The sequence below is a fragment of the Poeciliopsis prolifica genome, unplaced genomic scaffold, assembly GCF_027474105.1.
Source record: "Poeciliopsis prolifica strain line A6 unplaced genomic scaffold, Auburn_PproV2 SCAFFOLD001, whole genome shotgun sequence".
Taxonomy (NCBI): Eukaryota; Metazoa; Chordata; class Actinopteri; order Cyprinodontiformes; family Poeciliidae; genus Poeciliopsis; species Poeciliopsis prolifica.
Window position 1 is genome coordinate 8,094,457 of NW_026562376.1, and position 19,237 is coordinate 8,113,693.

The 19,237-nt window shown below is 39.0% G+C and overlaps 1 protein-coding gene across 1 annotated transcript; it reads left to right on the forward strand.

Moving 5' to 3' along the window:
- The first annotated feature begins 298 nt into the window (after positions 1-298).
- On the forward strand, positions 299-2,578 carry foxb1a (forkhead box B1a). The gene has a single exon (XM_055038876.1). It carries the CDS (start codon positions 640-642, stop codon positions 1,579-1,581), a length of 942 nt encoding a protein of 313 aa, XP_054894851.1. The 5' UTR covers positions 299-639; the 3' UTR covers positions 1,582-2,578.
- Positions 2,579-19,237: the final 16,659 nt, after the last annotated feature.

Genomic DNA, 19,237 nt, shown 5'->3' on the forward strand with positions numbered 1-19,237 from the left:
TTTATTTTAAATTCGGAGCGTTAAGTCCGCAGAAGAGCGCATACCTTCACACACTGAGTGCCATCCGGTAACCGAGCCTCTTTCGCCCCCTTTTTCTGTCTTCAAATGGAAATGATTTCCATTGGCCCAAGGTGTCCGTGTAAATAGGTGTAAATGAAACCAGATTATGCCTTCCTTCCCAGCTCCCTCCCTCCCCTCCTCGCCTCCCATAGCAATTGTCATGTGATAGCAAAGAGGTGGCACATTAATGGAGCGCCTCTACAGGGGTTCTTTTCTGCTCATGTCACTACATAAAACTATCAGATGGTTAGAGGAAGGCCATGGAGGCGCACGACAGCTAGTCTCTTCGAAGGGAAACCCCCAGATGAAGTCCATTTCGCAACCTTGACGGGACAGACTGAGACGCTTTTCCGGAAAAGACGCTCCGTAAATGCGCACCGTCCTTCTCCAGTGCGGAGGCGCTCAGAGACTGGCTTCTTTACGCGCACCGCAACTCCAGCTTTGCCAAGACCGAAACTTTCCTCGGCCGTCATTTGCGTGACAAGAATCGAGTTTTCATCGAGGAAGCGAGGGAAGCTAAACTTTCTATTTTAACATTTTCATTGTGTCCATTTATTTTGTTTTTACGAAACATCGAGGATGCCTCGTCCGGGGAGAAACACGTACAGCGACCAGAAGCCACCTTACTCCTACATCTCTCTTACCGCCATGGCAATCCAGAGCTGTCCGGAGAAGATGCTGCCCCTCAGTGAAATTTACAAGTTCATCATGGATAGGTTCCCTTATTACAGAGAAAACACGCAGCGATGGCAGAACTCTCTCCGACACAATCTGTCATTTAACGACTGTTTCATCAAAATCCCTCGGCGCCCTGACCAGCCGGGTAAGGGGAGCTTTTGGGCTCTGCACCCCAACTGCGGGGACATGTTCGAGAATGGAAGTTTTCTGAGGCGCCGCAAGAGATTCAAGGTGCTGGGAGCGTCAGACCACCTGGGCCCCACCAAGCAGTCAGATGCAGCGCATTACCTCCAGCAGCAAGCCAAGTTGAGACTGAGCGCCCTGGCGGCCACAGGTACGCACCTTCCCCAGATGTCATCGTACAACCTCGGAGTATCCCAGTCGTCCACCTTCAAGCACCCGTTCGCCATAGAGAACATCATCGCCCGGGAGTACAAGGTCCCCGGCAGCTTGGCGTTCTCCACCATGCAGTCCATGTCCGCCGGGTACCCGTTGCACAACCAACTCACGACGGCCTGGCCCCACATGTACAACAGCAGCGTGATCGACACGGCGGCCCCGATCTCCATGACGAGCAGCGACTACAGTGCGTACGGGGTGCCCTTAAAGTCGCTGTGTCACGGTGGACAGTCCTTACCGGCCATCCCCGTTCCGATCAAGCCCACCCCGACCTCCATGACTGGCTTTTCCGCGCTTCCGCCCCACATCCCCGCGTTCCTATCAAACTCTCCGCAGTCTCTGAGCCCGACCTCCCCACAGACAGCGACGAGCCAAAGCAGCCCTGCGACCCCGAGCGAGACTCTGACAAGCCCCTCCACGCTGCAGTCCGTGGCCGTGCACTGATCGCCCGAACTTTTCCAGGCCCCACTCCCGTTATTACCAAAACCCAAAGTTTATATTTTCTGCAGTCGGACACTATCAAGGCGAGTTGAGGTTGCATATCGACTTATTTGTGTATATGTGTTGAATGTGTCGCTTTAAATCGTGTCTAGTTTAGCACAGAACTGCACACGAACTATTGCTCTTGAACATATAAATTATTTGATAGTTCTATTTTTCAGTTTGTTGTGATATGTAAGTGTTGATGATGGGGGCCACAGCAGAGGTGAACAGGGGTCGGGGTGCTTTTGTTTGTTGGTTTGTTGTTTTTTTTTTTTTGACAAGAACTCTGATTTGAACTTTTGCACCGTTTCCGTGGGACCATCATAATTTCAATAATTTTGCAAAGAAAAAAACAAATTTTTGTTTGCTTTTAACGCCGGAATGATGGTTAAAGGTAAACCCAAACAGGAGTAGTATTTAGATCCGTTCATACACCATCCCTTAAAAAAAAGATAAGACAGAAAGGTAAAAGTGAGTTACGAAATGTTTCCAAAAAAACTGAAAGGTAGATATTGTCGTCCTCAAAAATGCAAGATGTGAACATTTGTTGTAAAATGCACTTTTTTTAGTTTTACGTTTTAAATATCTATTTTACAGGAGAAAAAAAAACAAAGTTCTGTGAAGCATTTAATTTAAAAGCCGTGGTGACCATGTTTATCAGATACTGTAAAATTTGTAATTTTTTTAAGGTGAAGCATGCGTTCCTGAATTTGTACTGTTCCTGTTGGTGTTGTTATCGATGTTGCTTTTTTATTTTTTGTCCTTTTGTTTCACTCAGACTCTAGTTATTTCCCCAGATTTTTATTTTATTTTATTATTTTCATTTTATTTTGCAAGCATGCGTGCTTTGGAAAAGTGTGCAAACAGTCTCCGATTAATTGGGGGAAATGGTCATCAAATTATTTTCTCATTAAAAATGAAGTAAACAATCACAATCGTTTCTGAAGGTTTAATCCAAAAAAGCTAGAAATTATTATTATTATTATTATTATTATTATTATTATTATTATTATTATTATTATTATTATTATTATTATTATTATTATTATTATTATTATTATTATTATTATTATTATTATTATCATTATTACACAATTTTGTCATTTTATAATAATAATAATAATTGTGAAAAGCAGGAAAGCCTTCAGTTCGGTGAAGCTTGTGCAGTCGATTAGGATGCAAGGAGCTGAAACGCTCTGCTCACCGCGCAGACAACCGGCATCATTCATCAAGCCGAGCCAAACGCTGTTGGGTTTCACAATAAACATTTAAAAGACTTTCGCACGCAGCATGCAAACAAACATTCTTTCTTTTGTGACTAATATTACCGAAGTCGACTCAATATTTAAATGAATGAATCTCCCATTATTGAACATAAAAATTTATATTTCTCTCTTTTTTTTTTCTTTTTTTTCTTATTTCGGGTGTTTAACTCAACAGGTCAACAGATATGACGACGAAAATATCAGCAACACCTTAACGGATGTTATTTCAATTTTGAGAGATTTAAAATCGATTTCTATATTTATTGAAAAAAGTGGGGTGGGGGGGTTAAATAAGCAACAGGCTCTATCGGAGCATTAAACAAATACATTAGAATTCCGTCACTTTATGCTACCCAGATCAAATAAAGGGTCTCGGGCCACTTCATTCGCCCTCATTCACTTGTATTGAAAGTGCAAAGAATTGTAAACTTCGACTGGGCCACCAATGTAGATTTAGCCTTTTTTTCAGCAAGACAAAAAGGCTGAATTTTTTTTCTTCTTTCACAAAAACATTTCTGACTGGGGAACTAGGAAACGAGCTGCCGAGACCCTTTTGGAATTTAAATCCACCCCTCCCCCCGTGGACTGTTTGTACAACAGTGTTCTTCTTTTTTTTACCCCCTCCTTTACTTTGTGCATTTGTGTTTGTACCTTTAATTCTGACTCTGGATAAATAAATGCCCTCATGATCCTATTTTTTTTCACAGCGTAATAGTAAATCATTATGGAAATCTTTTCAGATTGTCGTTAGAATCGCAACACAAAACAATCTTTAAAATGCGTTATTAATTGGCCAGATGAAAAAGAATAATTGCTAAAACAAATGTTGGCAGAAAAACACACAAAAAATATTATTTTAATTTAATTTAGTGTGACATATATATTTTGTTTTTGTTCTTCTTTAGTGACTTTTTTTTTTCTTGTAGGGAAAGAATGATCTGTTGTGCAATAATAAACAAACATGTAAATAATAGCAGGTGTATTAACGTCTTTGTAAACTCATTCCTTAATACCATTTGTAAAATAAATAAATAAATAAATAACTCGAAGGTTTCATCTAATTAAAAAAAATTACATTAATTCAAAATTTGCATATTTCATCTTAAAACAGGTTTTGGTTTATGCTTTAGGGAAAGAAACAACCCGAGGAAATAAACAGAGTGCTTGTTTGTGCTGATTTTAATGTTATTACCAATAAAAGAAGAAACACAGATTAAAATATGCTAAAAGTGTAAAATCAATCAAATTACAATACACAAATAAGTAAATAAATGATGAATGTTCTTGAAATAAATAATACAATAATAATAAAAATGCTTAAAATAAAAATGCTTAAAAATGCAAATCCAAAATTAGTCCACAATTTGTAATTTATTTCTTTTTTTCCCCCTCTTTTCCTTTGCTCTTTTTTTTTTTTACCATTTCACTCACTTCAGTCATTGGTATGAACATAGCTGTACAATCTAAGACGGCGCTGTCCTTGTTCTTTCAACTGTGTTCCACTTAGACAAAGAAGAAGGTCATCTCAGGCAGGGGATGAAATATAGACCACATGCACAAAAAAATGAAAGCCTATGTTGTAGTTTAATTAAAATAATTCATTAAATGTGGGCCCAAGGTAATTAGTATATATAATTTATGATTTGCCTAATGCATGCAGGCACTGGCCTCTGCAATAAACTCAACTTAACCCCAAGTGAGGAACTGATGCGGACAGGGTACTGTTATTTACAGTGTGTTTACTGTTTGTCACGAGTAAGCAAGCATCTCAGCAAACCCTGCCGCTACCTGGCTCCACTCTGTACACAAACAACTTCCACTCTGTGTTTATCTCCAGGATTTATGTTCAGTCGCAGGAGAGCCTGTCACATTTGTTGAGAGGTAAACAATATTGCCAATTGCCCCCTCTTTTCTTTTGGCATTTATGTCCACGTCTGCCGCATACAGCTGGTCACTTTCACCAAAGATAGTTTCCTCTGCCTTCTTTGACATGACAGAATGAGGACAAACACCACAAAGTGCAGCTCATCCTTCGCTCTCTTTCCCACAGCAGCTTGTCAGCGCCAACTTCTAGAGGAAAAATAATCAGGAATAGACAAAACTTGCATTAATCATACTCTGCAAATGTGCCAATCCCAGACAAGCCCTTGACATTTTGAAACATGGCTTGTGGCTTTATTTTATCACATCATGTGAGCGCTTTTCCTCAGCAAAAACAACACAGTAAAGCAAATATTTTCAGATGGAGTAGCGGACGATGGTAAACAGATTTATTTAAGTGGTAAACAGAGCAACCTGTGGGCTTCATTGATTAGTGGGAAGGATGCTATTTTCCCTTTAAGCCTCTAAGTCCACATGCAGCTAATCTCAAATAGATTATAAGGCTGACTATGACTTTTTGTAGTGAGAATAATATTTCAGCTTTCTCTTCAGATGTCACAGTGCACATCATCATTATGGCACTAAAAGCTTAAATCATCAGTGATAATGTGTGGCTGCCCAGGGTATATAAGCCGCCTGGCTGTGACTGAGGGCAAAGGGCAGGTATGGTGCGGGCAGCCAGAGGGAAAGAGACATGGAGGGAGGGAGGGTGCTGCTGCATCTACAACCGGCTCAGCCAAACACCCATGTGTGCATGAAATTAGAGTGTCAACATCTGATTCATGCTTCTGGGTGGTGACTGTGAAACAAATTATGTCAGCGGGTGGCAGCGGTGAAATTCCACTGAGCTGCGGCAAACAGTGTCCCCCCGCGACGTTACAGCAGGCAGTAGATCGTGGTTTATAAAGTGGAGAGAAACTTCTTAGCGCCGTAAATTTGAACATATTTTAACCTACATTTCCATTCATTTGCAAAAGAACAAAAAAATTGGAGAGAATATGTTTTCCACTCTGTCCCTGTGCAGCAAACGGTGGACGTTTTTTTTAAGTGCACTAAAAGATGTTGGTGTCACAAGAAAAATGTAGTTCTGAGAGAGTGTGGCAGAAAATGTAAGAGTGTTTGGAGGAGACACATTTTTAACATAACTGTAGATTCAAAGTTTTCAAGCGTGTGAACATTAGCTGTTTTCTGTTTGTTAAAATGTCAAGTGTCTGAGAAGGCAAAACATATATGAGATGTACTTGGAATCTGTGGTTTTTATCTCTGTAAATAAAGTTAAAGGTACTACTACTAATAAAAAACTTTATGTGATTTTCTTTTGCGGTTGACTAATGGCCTCAACTTCACCTTCTCTATGCAGACTGGATCTTTTGTTATTGCCTGAGTGTGAAAGTGTGGGCAGGTTGAGACAAGGTAAAGGGCAGACATCTAACAGAAACCATTCATCTTGCCCCAGGCTCCAGTCCTGACACCTCCAACTTCCAGTATTTATATCTGATCAACATACAGTGCCTTGCAAAACAGTCATACCGCTTAAGCTTTGTAACATTTTGTAACAACAGAAAACAGTGCGTGACTGTGGAGCTACAGGAAAATGAAATGAGTTCTCCTTTGCAGTGTCTGACAGGTTTTCCCACAGGACTGTCCTGCATTTAGATCCATCCTCCCCATCATGTCTGACAAGCTATCCTCTTTCTGCTGAAAACACGCATTACCACAACATGGTGCTGCCACCTCTGCGTCAAACTGTTCTGCTTTTTGGTTCATCTGATAAGAGCATGCTTTATGTGCATGTGTCCCCAACATCGGGATCAATACAAACAAATGGAAGATTTTAAAGTGGCCTATTTTTATTGAGCTTTCTATTATGTTATAATTCTATTCCCTCATCAGTTTTAGAAATCTTTGAATTTTCAGTGGCAGTAATTCAGTGGTGCCTAAGCACTTAGTCACCCAAACTGCCACCTATTTCCACAAAGCTCCTCCTTGAAGCTGCAGTGTCTAGCCAAGTTTCCTTCACAGAACACCTCTACCCTGCACCTAAATCACTCAGTACCTCCAGACTAGCAGCAGCAGCAGCATTTAGCCAACACTTGGTGAAACTGTGGTTCTGCTGAGCTCATCACATGAACTATTTCTAAGTCAGATTCACCTAAAAATGACTGTAAACCCCATGATAGAGGAGCGCTATTGTTCTCATTCACTAAAGGTGGAGTGTCAGAATGAGTAGGAGCTTCATAAAGAGACATAGGCCAATTTCTAAGCATTAAATTGCAAAGTCAAATAACTTTAAAATTATGTTTGATATATACCACAATTTTAGAAGAACATAAGGTAGTTACTTGATTGTGCTATAAAATGGCATGATGTGCCAGGAAAGTATATAACTCTCGCCCTTTAGCTATAAAATTGTTCAAAACCATAAATCACTGTCCTTTAACTTTACAATTATTCACCATTTTGTTTAAGTCTAAAACACATCAATTTGTTTTTGAGATATCACAAAATTTTAAATATCCTTTTGGGTAGGAAAATTTGCACTGATGTGCAAAACGGCATTTGCATGTCAGTGAAATTTGGGGAATGAATGACGTCAGCATTGAGCTGAACCTCCTGACTGCTAATCAAGTTATTTTTTTCCATTTTTTTTTTTTTTACTAGACATTGTTAATGTTTGTTTAATTAAAATGTAATATCTTGATTTCAGTCTGACATGCCTGTGAAGGGTGTGGGAAGAGTGCCAAAGGTGACTGCGCTGTTGCAGCTTGTCAGTTTAAGTAAAGGTGCTGAACGTTTTGACTTTCATTCATTCATTATATTTTCAAAGAATTGCCTCAGGAGCAAACACTTGCTTACGCCATACACTGTCGTGATAGTCCCATCCAAATGTCCAAATAAGAGACTTTAATGAAACTACTTAACAGTTTTTACACAGCAATGTTTTGCTTGTCGAGTGCTTTAGCTGTCAGGTGTTAGAACTGTAACTGATTCTGTAGGTTTTTAGCAGCCTTGTATTCCCGCTTTTTGAACATGAGACAGAAAGCTGATTCATCACCTTCTTTGGGATCTTATCGGACCCTCTCCAGCCATAAACTAACACTTGCAGTGAGACTTCAAAGGTGTGGTGGGTAACAGAGGTGAGAAAAAGGGCCTGCATGCTCTCAGAGGCCTTCCAGAGATGAAATGGAGCTGATTAGCAGGAGTGTGCAGCAAAGCCCCCGTAGGGCAGCAGCTGGAAGAGAACTCCCCAAGGGACTGCGGAGACGTGTAAGTTTTGACAGCTCCCTTCTCTTCCCTCTGGACACCACAGGGTCAGGGCACCCTCGGAGGGGCCCGGGCTCCGCGCTGCATAGGAAGTCAGTGGTAATTGCCATTCAGCCGGTGGGACAGAAACAGAGACAACAATAACCGGCAAAGAACACACAGCCCACTTCCTCTTTGTCTCCGTGTGTTTTAAAGAAGGATGCTATCTCCTCTCTAGCAGAACAAAGCTGCAATAAAGTTTTCACAATCAAATCCAGTGTTGCAGAAGCTGCTGAGGAGGAGCGAGCATCTAGGCGCAAGGAGCCCGTTGATGCTGTGCACGTGGAGCCCCCGAAAAAGCGCAGATGGGGCAGCTTGTTGCATGACAAGACCACATTGTTTTGTTAATGTAACTCCATTTGTCTTTGATCCAATCTCATGTTGTCATGGCCGGTGTGAAAATCCCTATTAAGTGCATGATCCAGTGCCATGCTCATTGTAATTGTGATAATCTGCTGCATTGAAATTCCACTTTGTTCCTTTTGTTTCTTTGTCACTGAGCACAATGCGAGGTTAATTAGCAGCCACTGGTAACCCCTGCATTCCTGGATACCCCTTCCCAGCTGAAGTACGCTCTTTGGTGCAGACAGAGACCAAACGCAAGGGGCCTGAGCCGATTGTAAGCAAGCATGATTCAAACCCGGCGCGCAGCTAATCCCTTTCAGACATCACCAACCGGAATTGTCTCTTAACATCATTAATTGCTCTTATCATTTCTTTCTTTACATGGTGCTTAAACAGACATAACTGGATTTGGAAGGAAATTAGAATATGTCAGCAGATAAGGTTGCTGTGATTATATTTGTCCAACATTAAACTGCTTTAATTAGAATTTTTAAATATAATTGCAAGATGTCACATTGTAATTTTCTTTCTTCTGTGGTGCAGAAACTCTCAATGCAGCACATTTGTCTGCAATACTTCCCTTCCACCACTTCACATCTCCCATTCCCTGGTGGTCTAATTTATGTTAAGTCACACACCTCCCCTATGGCTGTTTTGAAATGTTCAGAATGGAGACTGTGTGCTGCAGGTTTATGCCAGCCTCCACAATCCCCTGTGTAATTGTTCTCTCTGGGAAAAGCACATCTCAGTGAAACCATCTGCAAGTCCATGGGGCTGTTTCCCAAAGAATGAGTGGACTTCTTAGGGGGTACCACTGCAATCCAGCTTCTCTTGTGAAGCAAGTAATTAATTCAAATCTCAGGAAGTCAATAACTGGCCGGAATCAGAGGCATGTAGCACACAACTGCCGATACCTCTGAACATGCTCCCTGACTTCTACAGAAAGTTGGCAAAAAAAAAAACAAACAAACAAAAATCAAAAAACAGTTAGAAAGAGATGCACACTGTTATCAGTTAGAATGATATCCCTATGTACCCTTTATCAATTGATAAGTTGCAGACTTCATCACCAATCTAATGCTCCTGGATGGAAAGTCCAGAAATTTGTGAGAAATTTATTTTGAATATTATTTTTAAAATGACAACAGTTCTGCTAATTCTTCAGGATTATAGCTGCAAGATGTTTATCTGAATATTTTGAAAACAGTTTCCAGTTTGGAAAACTTTAGAAAACTCATGCAGATTGATTTTTCATGCATAATAAAATAGATTATTTTGATTCACGATACTGATAAATCCTAGAGCAAAACAGCTCTATCATTGTTACACAGATCATTGAATTAACTGTCAGGATATCAATTCAATAATTAGTCACAGTGATAGTCAATCATAGTGCACTGATAACACTATGAATTGTGTGCTACTTGCCAATAAATTTTCTTGTGTTTCTGAAAGAAAATCATACAAGGACCTTAATAGTTCAAAAAGCTTGTATTATCTACTATCAAGTTAATCTTTTCCAAATTATGCACCGGGTAGATCCAATTTAGGTCGAAATTTTAGTGATGATGTAGAGAAAACATGGAGTTCTCTTCATTTGTTGCTTTTTTTGGATCTCATTACATTCATTAGCCAAAGCACAGAATGATGAAATGCGATGAAAGAGCCAGGCCAGCACTTTCCCAAACCTCAAATGAACATCACTTTCTGGCGTGCTGCCTCCATCTTACTTTTCTGTGAGTTATACAGAGCAGTAGATAAGAGGAGTGAGATCATGTTTCTTGAATATGATTTGCTTTGTTTTACTGACTTTTTGGATTAACAATAGAACTTGAAGATTTTGGCCTACCTCACCCTAGGTCACTGCTTCAGACTTGAAATCTAACTTTAGGCTTTTGCCAGAATAATACAGGAGCTGTCAGATGGAGGTCAGTGGTAGAGATAGCCTCGATATAACGTCTTGCGTAAGTATTCTTACCACACATGCTCACATTTTCTCACATTATAAGAATAAATTAGCACATACTTATGAAGTGAAACAACAATAATACATGGTTTTACAGTAGTTTACAAACAAAATTGTCAAACATTGGCATATTTGCCCCGTTTCACTCTGACAACCCTTTGTAAAATCCAAATACCTTTAAATGGGAATTGATTACAAAACAGATTAAATTTGTGTCTGTGTGTAACTACAGAGAACATTAATGAGGGCAAAAAGAAGATTAGTTAGAGAAGTAGTCAAGAGAGTTGCACTCTAATAACTCAGGTGGGTTAATTCTGTTGACAGGAGAGCCATTAGTATCGAAGTACAAGCTCACTTTGTGGAATAATGCTATAGGCATGTTTTTGAAGAATGTCCTAAGAAGTCCTATTTGCAGTTTTTCATAGGCCACAATTAAAAACAAGAAATATGGGGTAAACAGTAGTCAGAAGAGGCCAAAATTGATTTTTTAACTATTAGCAAAAAAGCACAGTCCCCAGCATAATAAACAGGAATGGCAGTCTCGTGCTGTGGGAGTGTTGCTCAGGCTTCATGGGGTGATAGTTGACGGTAAATGAAAACCTGCAAGGAAACCTGTTAGAGGCTGACATGGGATTGAGACTTGGGTGGAACTTAACCTTCTAGTGGGACTATAACCCTAAACACACAGCCAGATCAAAGTCTATTCATGTGTAACAATGGCTTAATCAAAATTCAGTTCTAATTCTAGAAAGGAATCTATGGCATCACTTAAAAATTACTGAATACAAATGTATACCACACTTTTTAGATTTGTATTTGTAAATAAAACCGAAAGGCCTTTTATAATTTTCCCTTTACTTTACAGCAGTAAGCTACTTTGTGGCACTAAATCATACTGAACCCCAATAAAACACATAATAGCATGTTGTTTCCACATGACAAAATGCTCAACAGCTCAATAGGTACTAACATTTTATGCAGAGCACAGTACAGTGCAGTTTGAAAGTTTCTCATAAAACTTCTCGATGCACTTCTTCTCCCGACGGGGCGGGGGCTGAGGCTAAACGCCTTGCTGTGCTGCTCCCCGCGGCTAATTGTTATCCAACCCGGTCGAGGAAGCCACTGCTGTGCTCCCAGCCTCTTTCTCTCACAACAAGTGTAAATAAGGATCTAAATAACAAACAGAGGCATGCAAGCCTGTGTGTCACAGAGAGCTTCACAGGGCTCAGCCTTAGCCGTGCATTGGCCACCTTAATGACTCTCTCAAAGGGAGCGTGCAACGGCTGGCTAATTTCTTTTCTCTGGCATCATTAGATGGCACTGTAGCGGACAAATGAAAGGCAGGGACGACTGAGCAGAATATTGGCATACATCTTTCAAAGAATTTCACTTATATGACAAGAGAATTTTTGAAAAATAAGCAATCTGACATTGAATCTGACTTGTTTTTAAATAACCAAAAACTTTGGACTTTGCAGGTACATGGTTTTCTTGTAATACAGTGTTTGGTGAACTGCTAGGTCAGTGTAAAATTTATAGCTTTTTTTTGTACTGCAGCTCTTACAGATTGTGTTTGACATGTCCAAAAGACAGATTTGTTAACATTAGCTCTTGTCAACACTTGCTTTCTCTTCGAATCTGATTTTTTAAAGTTGTGTCTGAAAACCCCAACGGTTTCACCCGAGTCTGACTCCACTTGACCTTTGGCACATTGAGGAGTTCTTCTTGCTGCATGAAGTGTGTGTTGTGCAGCCTTATTAAGGGCCCTCGAGCATATCAGCAAGTTATGAGTCCTGCCTCCTTCTGGCATCCTCCTTGGTTGGTTGAGAGCATTGTGCTGGGCTGGAAAAGGGCTCGCCCTCACGGCCACAAATCAGCCTTAACAATCTTCAAAGGATGGGCTTCTCCGTGTGATTTACAGCCCCCACAGAGACAAAGTTAGGCACAGCCACTGTCTCTGCACCTGGGCCTTTATCAAGCAAGCCAGGATGAGCTCTTTGCAGAAGACATTCAAATGTACAAGGAGCAGATTAGGCTGACTCAATCTTCTTTTGCCTGAAGAGAGAAGGGGAGGTGGGGGGAGAAAGAGTACTGACTGACTTCAAAAAGATCCCCCAGCCCCTTCCACCTCCTTTTGCTTCTTGAATCAGTGAATGGGTTTGGGAATAAAAACAGCCTTGTGTATTCAAAGTGCTAATTCACAACTTATTCCTCTAATACACTCATGAAGGACTTTTAATTGTGTTAGTTCGCATTCCAAAGACATGTTTGTAGCTTTTAATTGGAGGTTTCTTTGAAATCATTCAGATGTATGACTTGTAGGGCCAGCTTAAACAGTTCTTATGTGTTTGGCTCGAAGGCTGATTCGTCGCTTTTTATTCCCATGCCTGGGTGGCGCTCAAATATTTACTGTCAGGGTAAAAAGTGGCCTAAAACTATGTAAACGTCAATCTCTGTTGCAGCATCAGAGTTATTCTCTTTCCTAATGCGTAAGGAAGTGGTCTTTGCTCACAACTGAAAACAACTAGCTGCATTTTAGTAAAAACAAAAAGTAAGACAAATGAGTGCCTTGTTGGAGGATGTTTACCACTTTAACTTTTCATTTTAGTGCTGTCAGAATAAAAATCCTAACCCAAATACAAGTTACATATTTTAGATTTTATAAAAAACACACAAAAAAAAAAAACAGAAATATATATCATTATTCTTTCACTTCACAGTCATGCAACACTTTGTGTTGGTCTATATATTAAAGTCCCAAACAAATTCATTGATGTTTGTGATACTAACATTCACAGGATGTTAATAATAAGGTTGATTATACCATTTTCTAAAAATGCAATAAGCATAAAAAATATGAATTTTTTTTGTTGAATTTAAATTTTTTTTTTTGACTGGTTGTATTTTGGATAATTTGGCATGCTTTATTTGTAAGAAAGGAAGATGACAGTGCTAATGCATTTATGTATACAGTGGTGGATTTTTTGGGGCATGCAGAACAAAAGAAGGGAAGTGGAATCTTGGAGGTGGACAAGCAACAACATATCTACCTGCCAAACTCTACGTATGTCCAAAGTGTTAAATCGTATTTGGCAACCTTTCCAAGTCTCAGTTACTGCTTTAAAAAAACACTTCTTTCTCCTTGAATGAATTCTTTCTGAGTCCATTCTGCCTTCCTCTCCTGAATCATCCTTTAATCCGGAGGGAAAAAGAGCCACAGAACTGGCTGTCAATTAATGCTCTCTGTGCCAGAACTCTTAGCTTAAATAAAGTCAGTGTAGCATGAATCTAATTCTTGTGGATGTAAGCTTGGGATGGTGACTGTTGCGTCTGCAGAAGCAGTCCTCCTCCTTCTGGATGCAAAAAAAAAGGAAAAGAAAAAGCCATCCGTGGAAATGCCTGGCGACTGCACAGCTACCCACAATAAAAGGACCACCCACTTGGGGCTGAGAGGGGATTTGAAACAGCCTGACCAGACCTTTCCGATGCTGTTTGAGCTCATCCAATTGTGTCACTTTTATTGTTATTTCATAGATTTATGAAAACAAAGTTTAGGTGTTTTTACATACAGCTGCAAAAAAAAATGGAGGTAAAGATTTTCACTAGACCCTTTGAAAAATAAACTGCTTAGTCAATTATTTGATATGGATGGAATTATGTTGGCCTCTGACAATAAAATATTGGATGAGGACATGTCATTTGATTCCAATAATAAACAGGTTTATAGGATTTCCCTTCTTTTATTTTGCACTATTTCCATTAGTAAAAATATCCTGTCCAGGAGAGAAGGTGAAAAGCTGGTCCCCATATTTGTTTTTTTTAAGGTTGAGCTGTTGTAATGATCTGCTATTAAAAAGTCCTAACAGAGCACTTTGCTCTCAGACTGCAGGTTAACTGGGGGCTTCTACAATGCTTTAATGTATGCTTTAATGTGCCTGATTCATCTGATTGCAGTTCAACAAACACCTGTTGATCAGTCATCAATGGAAATTAGCTGGACTGAAGCAAGAAAATACCTAAAACATGCAGGGCAGTGTGCCTACATGACCAGTGCTGGGAAACACACAACAGGAGAGGATTGAGCTGCTCTCTTGTTGAACCAGCTCCCAGTTTCAGTCTATGAGAAAGACACCCTGTCTATTTTTAAGACTAGAACTTTCTTTTTTGATAAAGGAAAGTGAGACTGGCTCAGATGAGGTGAGGTTCTGAACTATTCTTTCATACAAGAATCTTCAATTCACTCTCATGCTTAGATTTTTCCCATGATTTTCAATTTGGGTTCAAGTTGGGTGACAGACTTTATTTTATTTCTATATAAGCAGTTGAGAGTTCTAATTTTGCTTTCACCCAATCTTCTCTAAATGTCCTGCCTCAAACTTTAAACAAGCTTTGACATGTTTTTTTTTTCTTCAGCAGTGGAGTTTTGTGCAGTAATTGCAGCAGCAATTCCAGTTCAGCGAGTTGCTTTTTGTCTTTATGGGAAATCTTTACTTGCAGGAGTTTTTGAAGATCAGAGTTCCTTCACTGGTTGACAGCTCTTTGGATTAATTGTTTTACTCGGAACAACAGTGTGGCTGAAGTCTTAGGAAATGTAGAAAAAAGCCTGTAACCAATGTCGTTAGTTTTAACAATAGGTTTTGGAGCTCTTAGAGTTATTTGTTTTCTCCTATTCTTACATGTTTGTATAATATCTTAGTAGCGAGAAACCTTCTTGCTGTAAACCAGATCGGACCAGATTAGTTGATATTAATTTGCACCAAATTAGTATCAGGGCAGTTTTCTAAACACTGACAGATTTCAACTGGTTTCTTGAGTTTCTAAGCCTGTCAGTTGCTTTTTATGTGTTTATCTCTGAATTCTTGGGTTAATCCACTTTATGATACATAATTTGTGTATTTATTTGAGTTCTTTCGTATGTATCAATTACTTCAATTGTTTTTTTCAGATATGACAGAAATTTAAAACAATAGCCCCATCTAAAATATATTTGACAATAACATTGATGTGTTCACTTCTTTGTCCTCTGCAGTATTGTCTTTTTTTCAATCAGATATTTTTGAAAGCAGAAAACTTTATTAAATAATTAAATGATAATTATTCCTTATTATATGCCAACAATAATTTATCAAAAGTAAATAAAAACTCTAACTCTGAAGCCAATTTTAATATTTGTGTTGGTTATTATTTTGGAATATCAGACACACACACACACACACACACACACACACACACACACACACACACACACACACACACACACACACACAAAACATTGTCAGTGCCTCACTCACTTTGCTTTTGCCAGTTTTTTTTTTCTTTTTTTTTTTTCAATGAGGTCTTGTATATTTGGATTTCCCGCTCCACTGCTCCACCCCAACATGTTCATTTCCAAATGCCCATCTCCATTTACAACCTGTTTTTATCAACTTTTTTCACAAAGCACAACAAAACAGAGGGAGGAGATCTTTGCCGTCAGTTGGGACTCGGGAAAGCGGGGTGGGGGAGGCCAACAGAGCCGTGAACATTGTCCATGAACTTCTCCTCATCTCCATTCCCCAGTGTTATAGACAAACAGCCCTTTTCCATATGCAGAGGATGGGGTCATGGCTTTAACAGGAGAAGGAATGCTTTGGGGAGAAAATATTGTTCAGCAATGACACAGAAGTAATTTGGGTCTCGCTGAGTGATTTCATCAGCGCCTTTTGTTGCCTCAAAGTGTTTGACCCAGAGGTCCCTGTCAGTCCTGTTGTTAATAGGAGCAGGAGCAGAGTGACAGCCCCAAAAAGTAAAACATTTTACTACTAATAGTTGGCCTCCAGAGGCTTAGGCATAAATATTTAAGCTACTCTCCCCTGTCCCAAATACTGGGGGGGTCGCCATGGTGCATTTATTTATAATGAAAAACAAAACAAAAAATATATATATAAATGTAATCTTAAATGTAATTATGAACGTTTTTTGGTGTTATTTGTAAGTGTGTGTACATGTTTTCATTGTGTACAAAAAAATGCTGCAATTTTAACTGCAGTCATCTAGCCACCTACCTCTGTCCAAGCAAAGATATAAAACTCTTTAAAAAACAACAACAACAACAAAAACACACTCCACTCCAGACTTCCCTTTGCACAGTAGCAGCTTTGGCCTTCCACTTAAAGTAAACTTCATTAAAAGGGCTGCACGGCGTGTGAAGGTGGTCTGACGTGCCCTGAATGATGGTCTCGGCAAACAAAGCTGCTACACAAGCCATCGAATTATCTCTGTCAAACTTTGGCGTAATCTGAGCTGATCCTCTTAAAAATATTTAAATGAAAACATTTGCACATCAATGGGGCTCCATGGCAACCCTGTGTGTATTCTTTCTCCGGGGGTGCCTCTTTAACACCCCGCTTTAGAAAAGCACATCTCCTCTGTTGTGTTGACAAACAACAAAACAAACAATATTAAATGGAGGAGCTGACGTTTTTCCCTTTTTTTCCACATCATTGATGGATAGAGGAATGTGAAAGGCTTGAGGAACCCATGGCGAATGAATGCTTGAGTTTGAGACGCTGGTAATTCTGCCATCGGTGCTCGGGATGTGTCATTATACATGGACTATAAACTAGAGAGAGGGGCATTTTGAAGGTTGTGAGAGTGAATCCAACTTAGAAGCCTTCATAAGTATTCACTGAGCTGCCTCATCAGTGTTTTATGGCTGCATATTATTGCTCTGTGTGTGAGTAAAACCCCTCCCTCTAGTGGCAAAAAATAAATCTGCCTTTTTGGATATTAAAAACATCCTCTCCCTGCTAAGATTTGGCTTCCTTGCTTTCCTGAATATATTACACAAACGTTGCAGCAAAAATGTGATTATGTTTGGGAAAATAATAGAGCGTCTGTTTTGCTTCCTCTTGCATGCTGGGAAAAGGACGATGTATTAATATAGCTTGTGGCTTAATTGGGTTTCGGATGGTAAATTAATTAATTTGTGGCTAATAGGCACAAACATGAGAAAACAAACTTCTTTACTTTAAGCTGCTGCTTGTACGTGCATCTAAGTAAGTAATGTAAATTATGCAGATTGTGTTGATTATTCTGACAAAGAGGTCTGTGTAGGAATTGAATTAAAGATCAAAACTTCCTGGCATTTTATCAGTTGTTCACGTCCATAAATCAGATGCAGTTGGGGGTTATTTGTCTGTTTTGTTCGAACAAACAGGATTTGGGAATTAAAGAAACTGATCGTTTATGAGTCGGAAAAGTTGCTTTGACTTTACAGTGCAAACAATGCAACACGTAAGCAACTGTGGTAAACACAACAAAGTGCCGAAGAATTAATGTGAGATACTACCAGTAGCCTTCATTTGCAAGAATGACAGTATCGGTACTGGGGCTCACATGATGCGGGGCTTATTTTAAAAGCTAATTATATTTCCCTGTCCTTTAAATCTGCTCTTTTATCTGCAGCTTTCCCAGAAGATACTGGATCTCTGATGCAATACATAAAAAAGATACGAGGCGCTGCATGGCCTTGTAACTCTGCTGCAATCCACGCCTGCAAACTGATGGCTCACAGAAACAGAAGCAACGCCCCCAGTCCTCGGCATTAAATATGCTTTAATCAGCAGAACATCAATTAAGGAGTTGGAAATAAAATGTCACCTTGGTGTTTCAAGGGAAAGTTTCTCCCCTCAAGCTTTCATTTGGAAAATTTAGAAATTCTTTCTTATGGTAATTTTCTGATTGCTCTGTGTGCTGAAAGGGTTTTCATTTTACTGTGGGGTATTAATTATATTTATGAAAGTTTTTAAACTCAACAGAGGCAGTGGATTTAGTAGTTGTACCAGAAAATTTCAGAAGTCAATTATGCATTTTGAGAGTTCATATTTAAATGACTGAACATTGACACTGCTATATTAACACCACCAAAAATAAACGTTTTAAAATATCACACTTTAAAGTTTAAAAGCATTTTATATGAGCTCCAAACAAACATTAGAGCAAAGTATTGTTACTGCCATGGTGGAAAGGAGGCAAGATTTTAATTTTCTTCTTCTGAAAGATTTGCTGCTTCCACATTTCAGCTAAAACTAGCTGAAATGTGAAAAATCTGTACAAGAATAACATTTATATTTATTAAAAAGTATGAAAACTGTGAGAGGACTAGAATAGCAACTTATTTTCTTGATATTCCGTTGGGAAAACAGCTTAAATCTGACTCCTCTGTCACATGAAACAGCTAAATTTAATTTGTATCTTGAAAAAAAAAATCTGGATTGTTTCAATCTCAATTTATAAACTAATGAACTATCTTTTCTTGATATAACAAACATTGCTTGGTTTAGATATCAGGTTACTTATATGTGTCAATATCTCAAGACAACAAATATTGTTTTCTCAAGTTTTTAGGTAGTTTTTTCAATCACACACGCAATATCTTGAGACAAAAATGTGGTTTTCTGAAGATATCGGGACATTTATCCATTTATTACATGCAAATTTAGCTTGATTTGAAATTGCTCATAAAAAAATGTATGTACCATTTTTTCCAATATTAAATATCTATTTCCTCATAGCACGAGAGACATCTTAATTTCATCAGCATCATTGCCATTGTTTCCTTCGAATGTGTTGTTTATCTAAAAAAAATAAGATAAACAAAAAAGAAAACTGATATTATTTTCAGAGTTCTTCAATTTCAAAATTATTTCAATATCCAAGTTAAATACAATCGAGACGTTCTAATCTGAAGTTTAGAAGGTTATACAGATGAGCGTTGCTGTTTAAGTTGTTGACATGGGGTGGAAATTAGCCACTGGCCAAATGTGAATAAAAGTATGAAGTGGCATGTAAATTGTGGCGGATTGACAATTTGAGC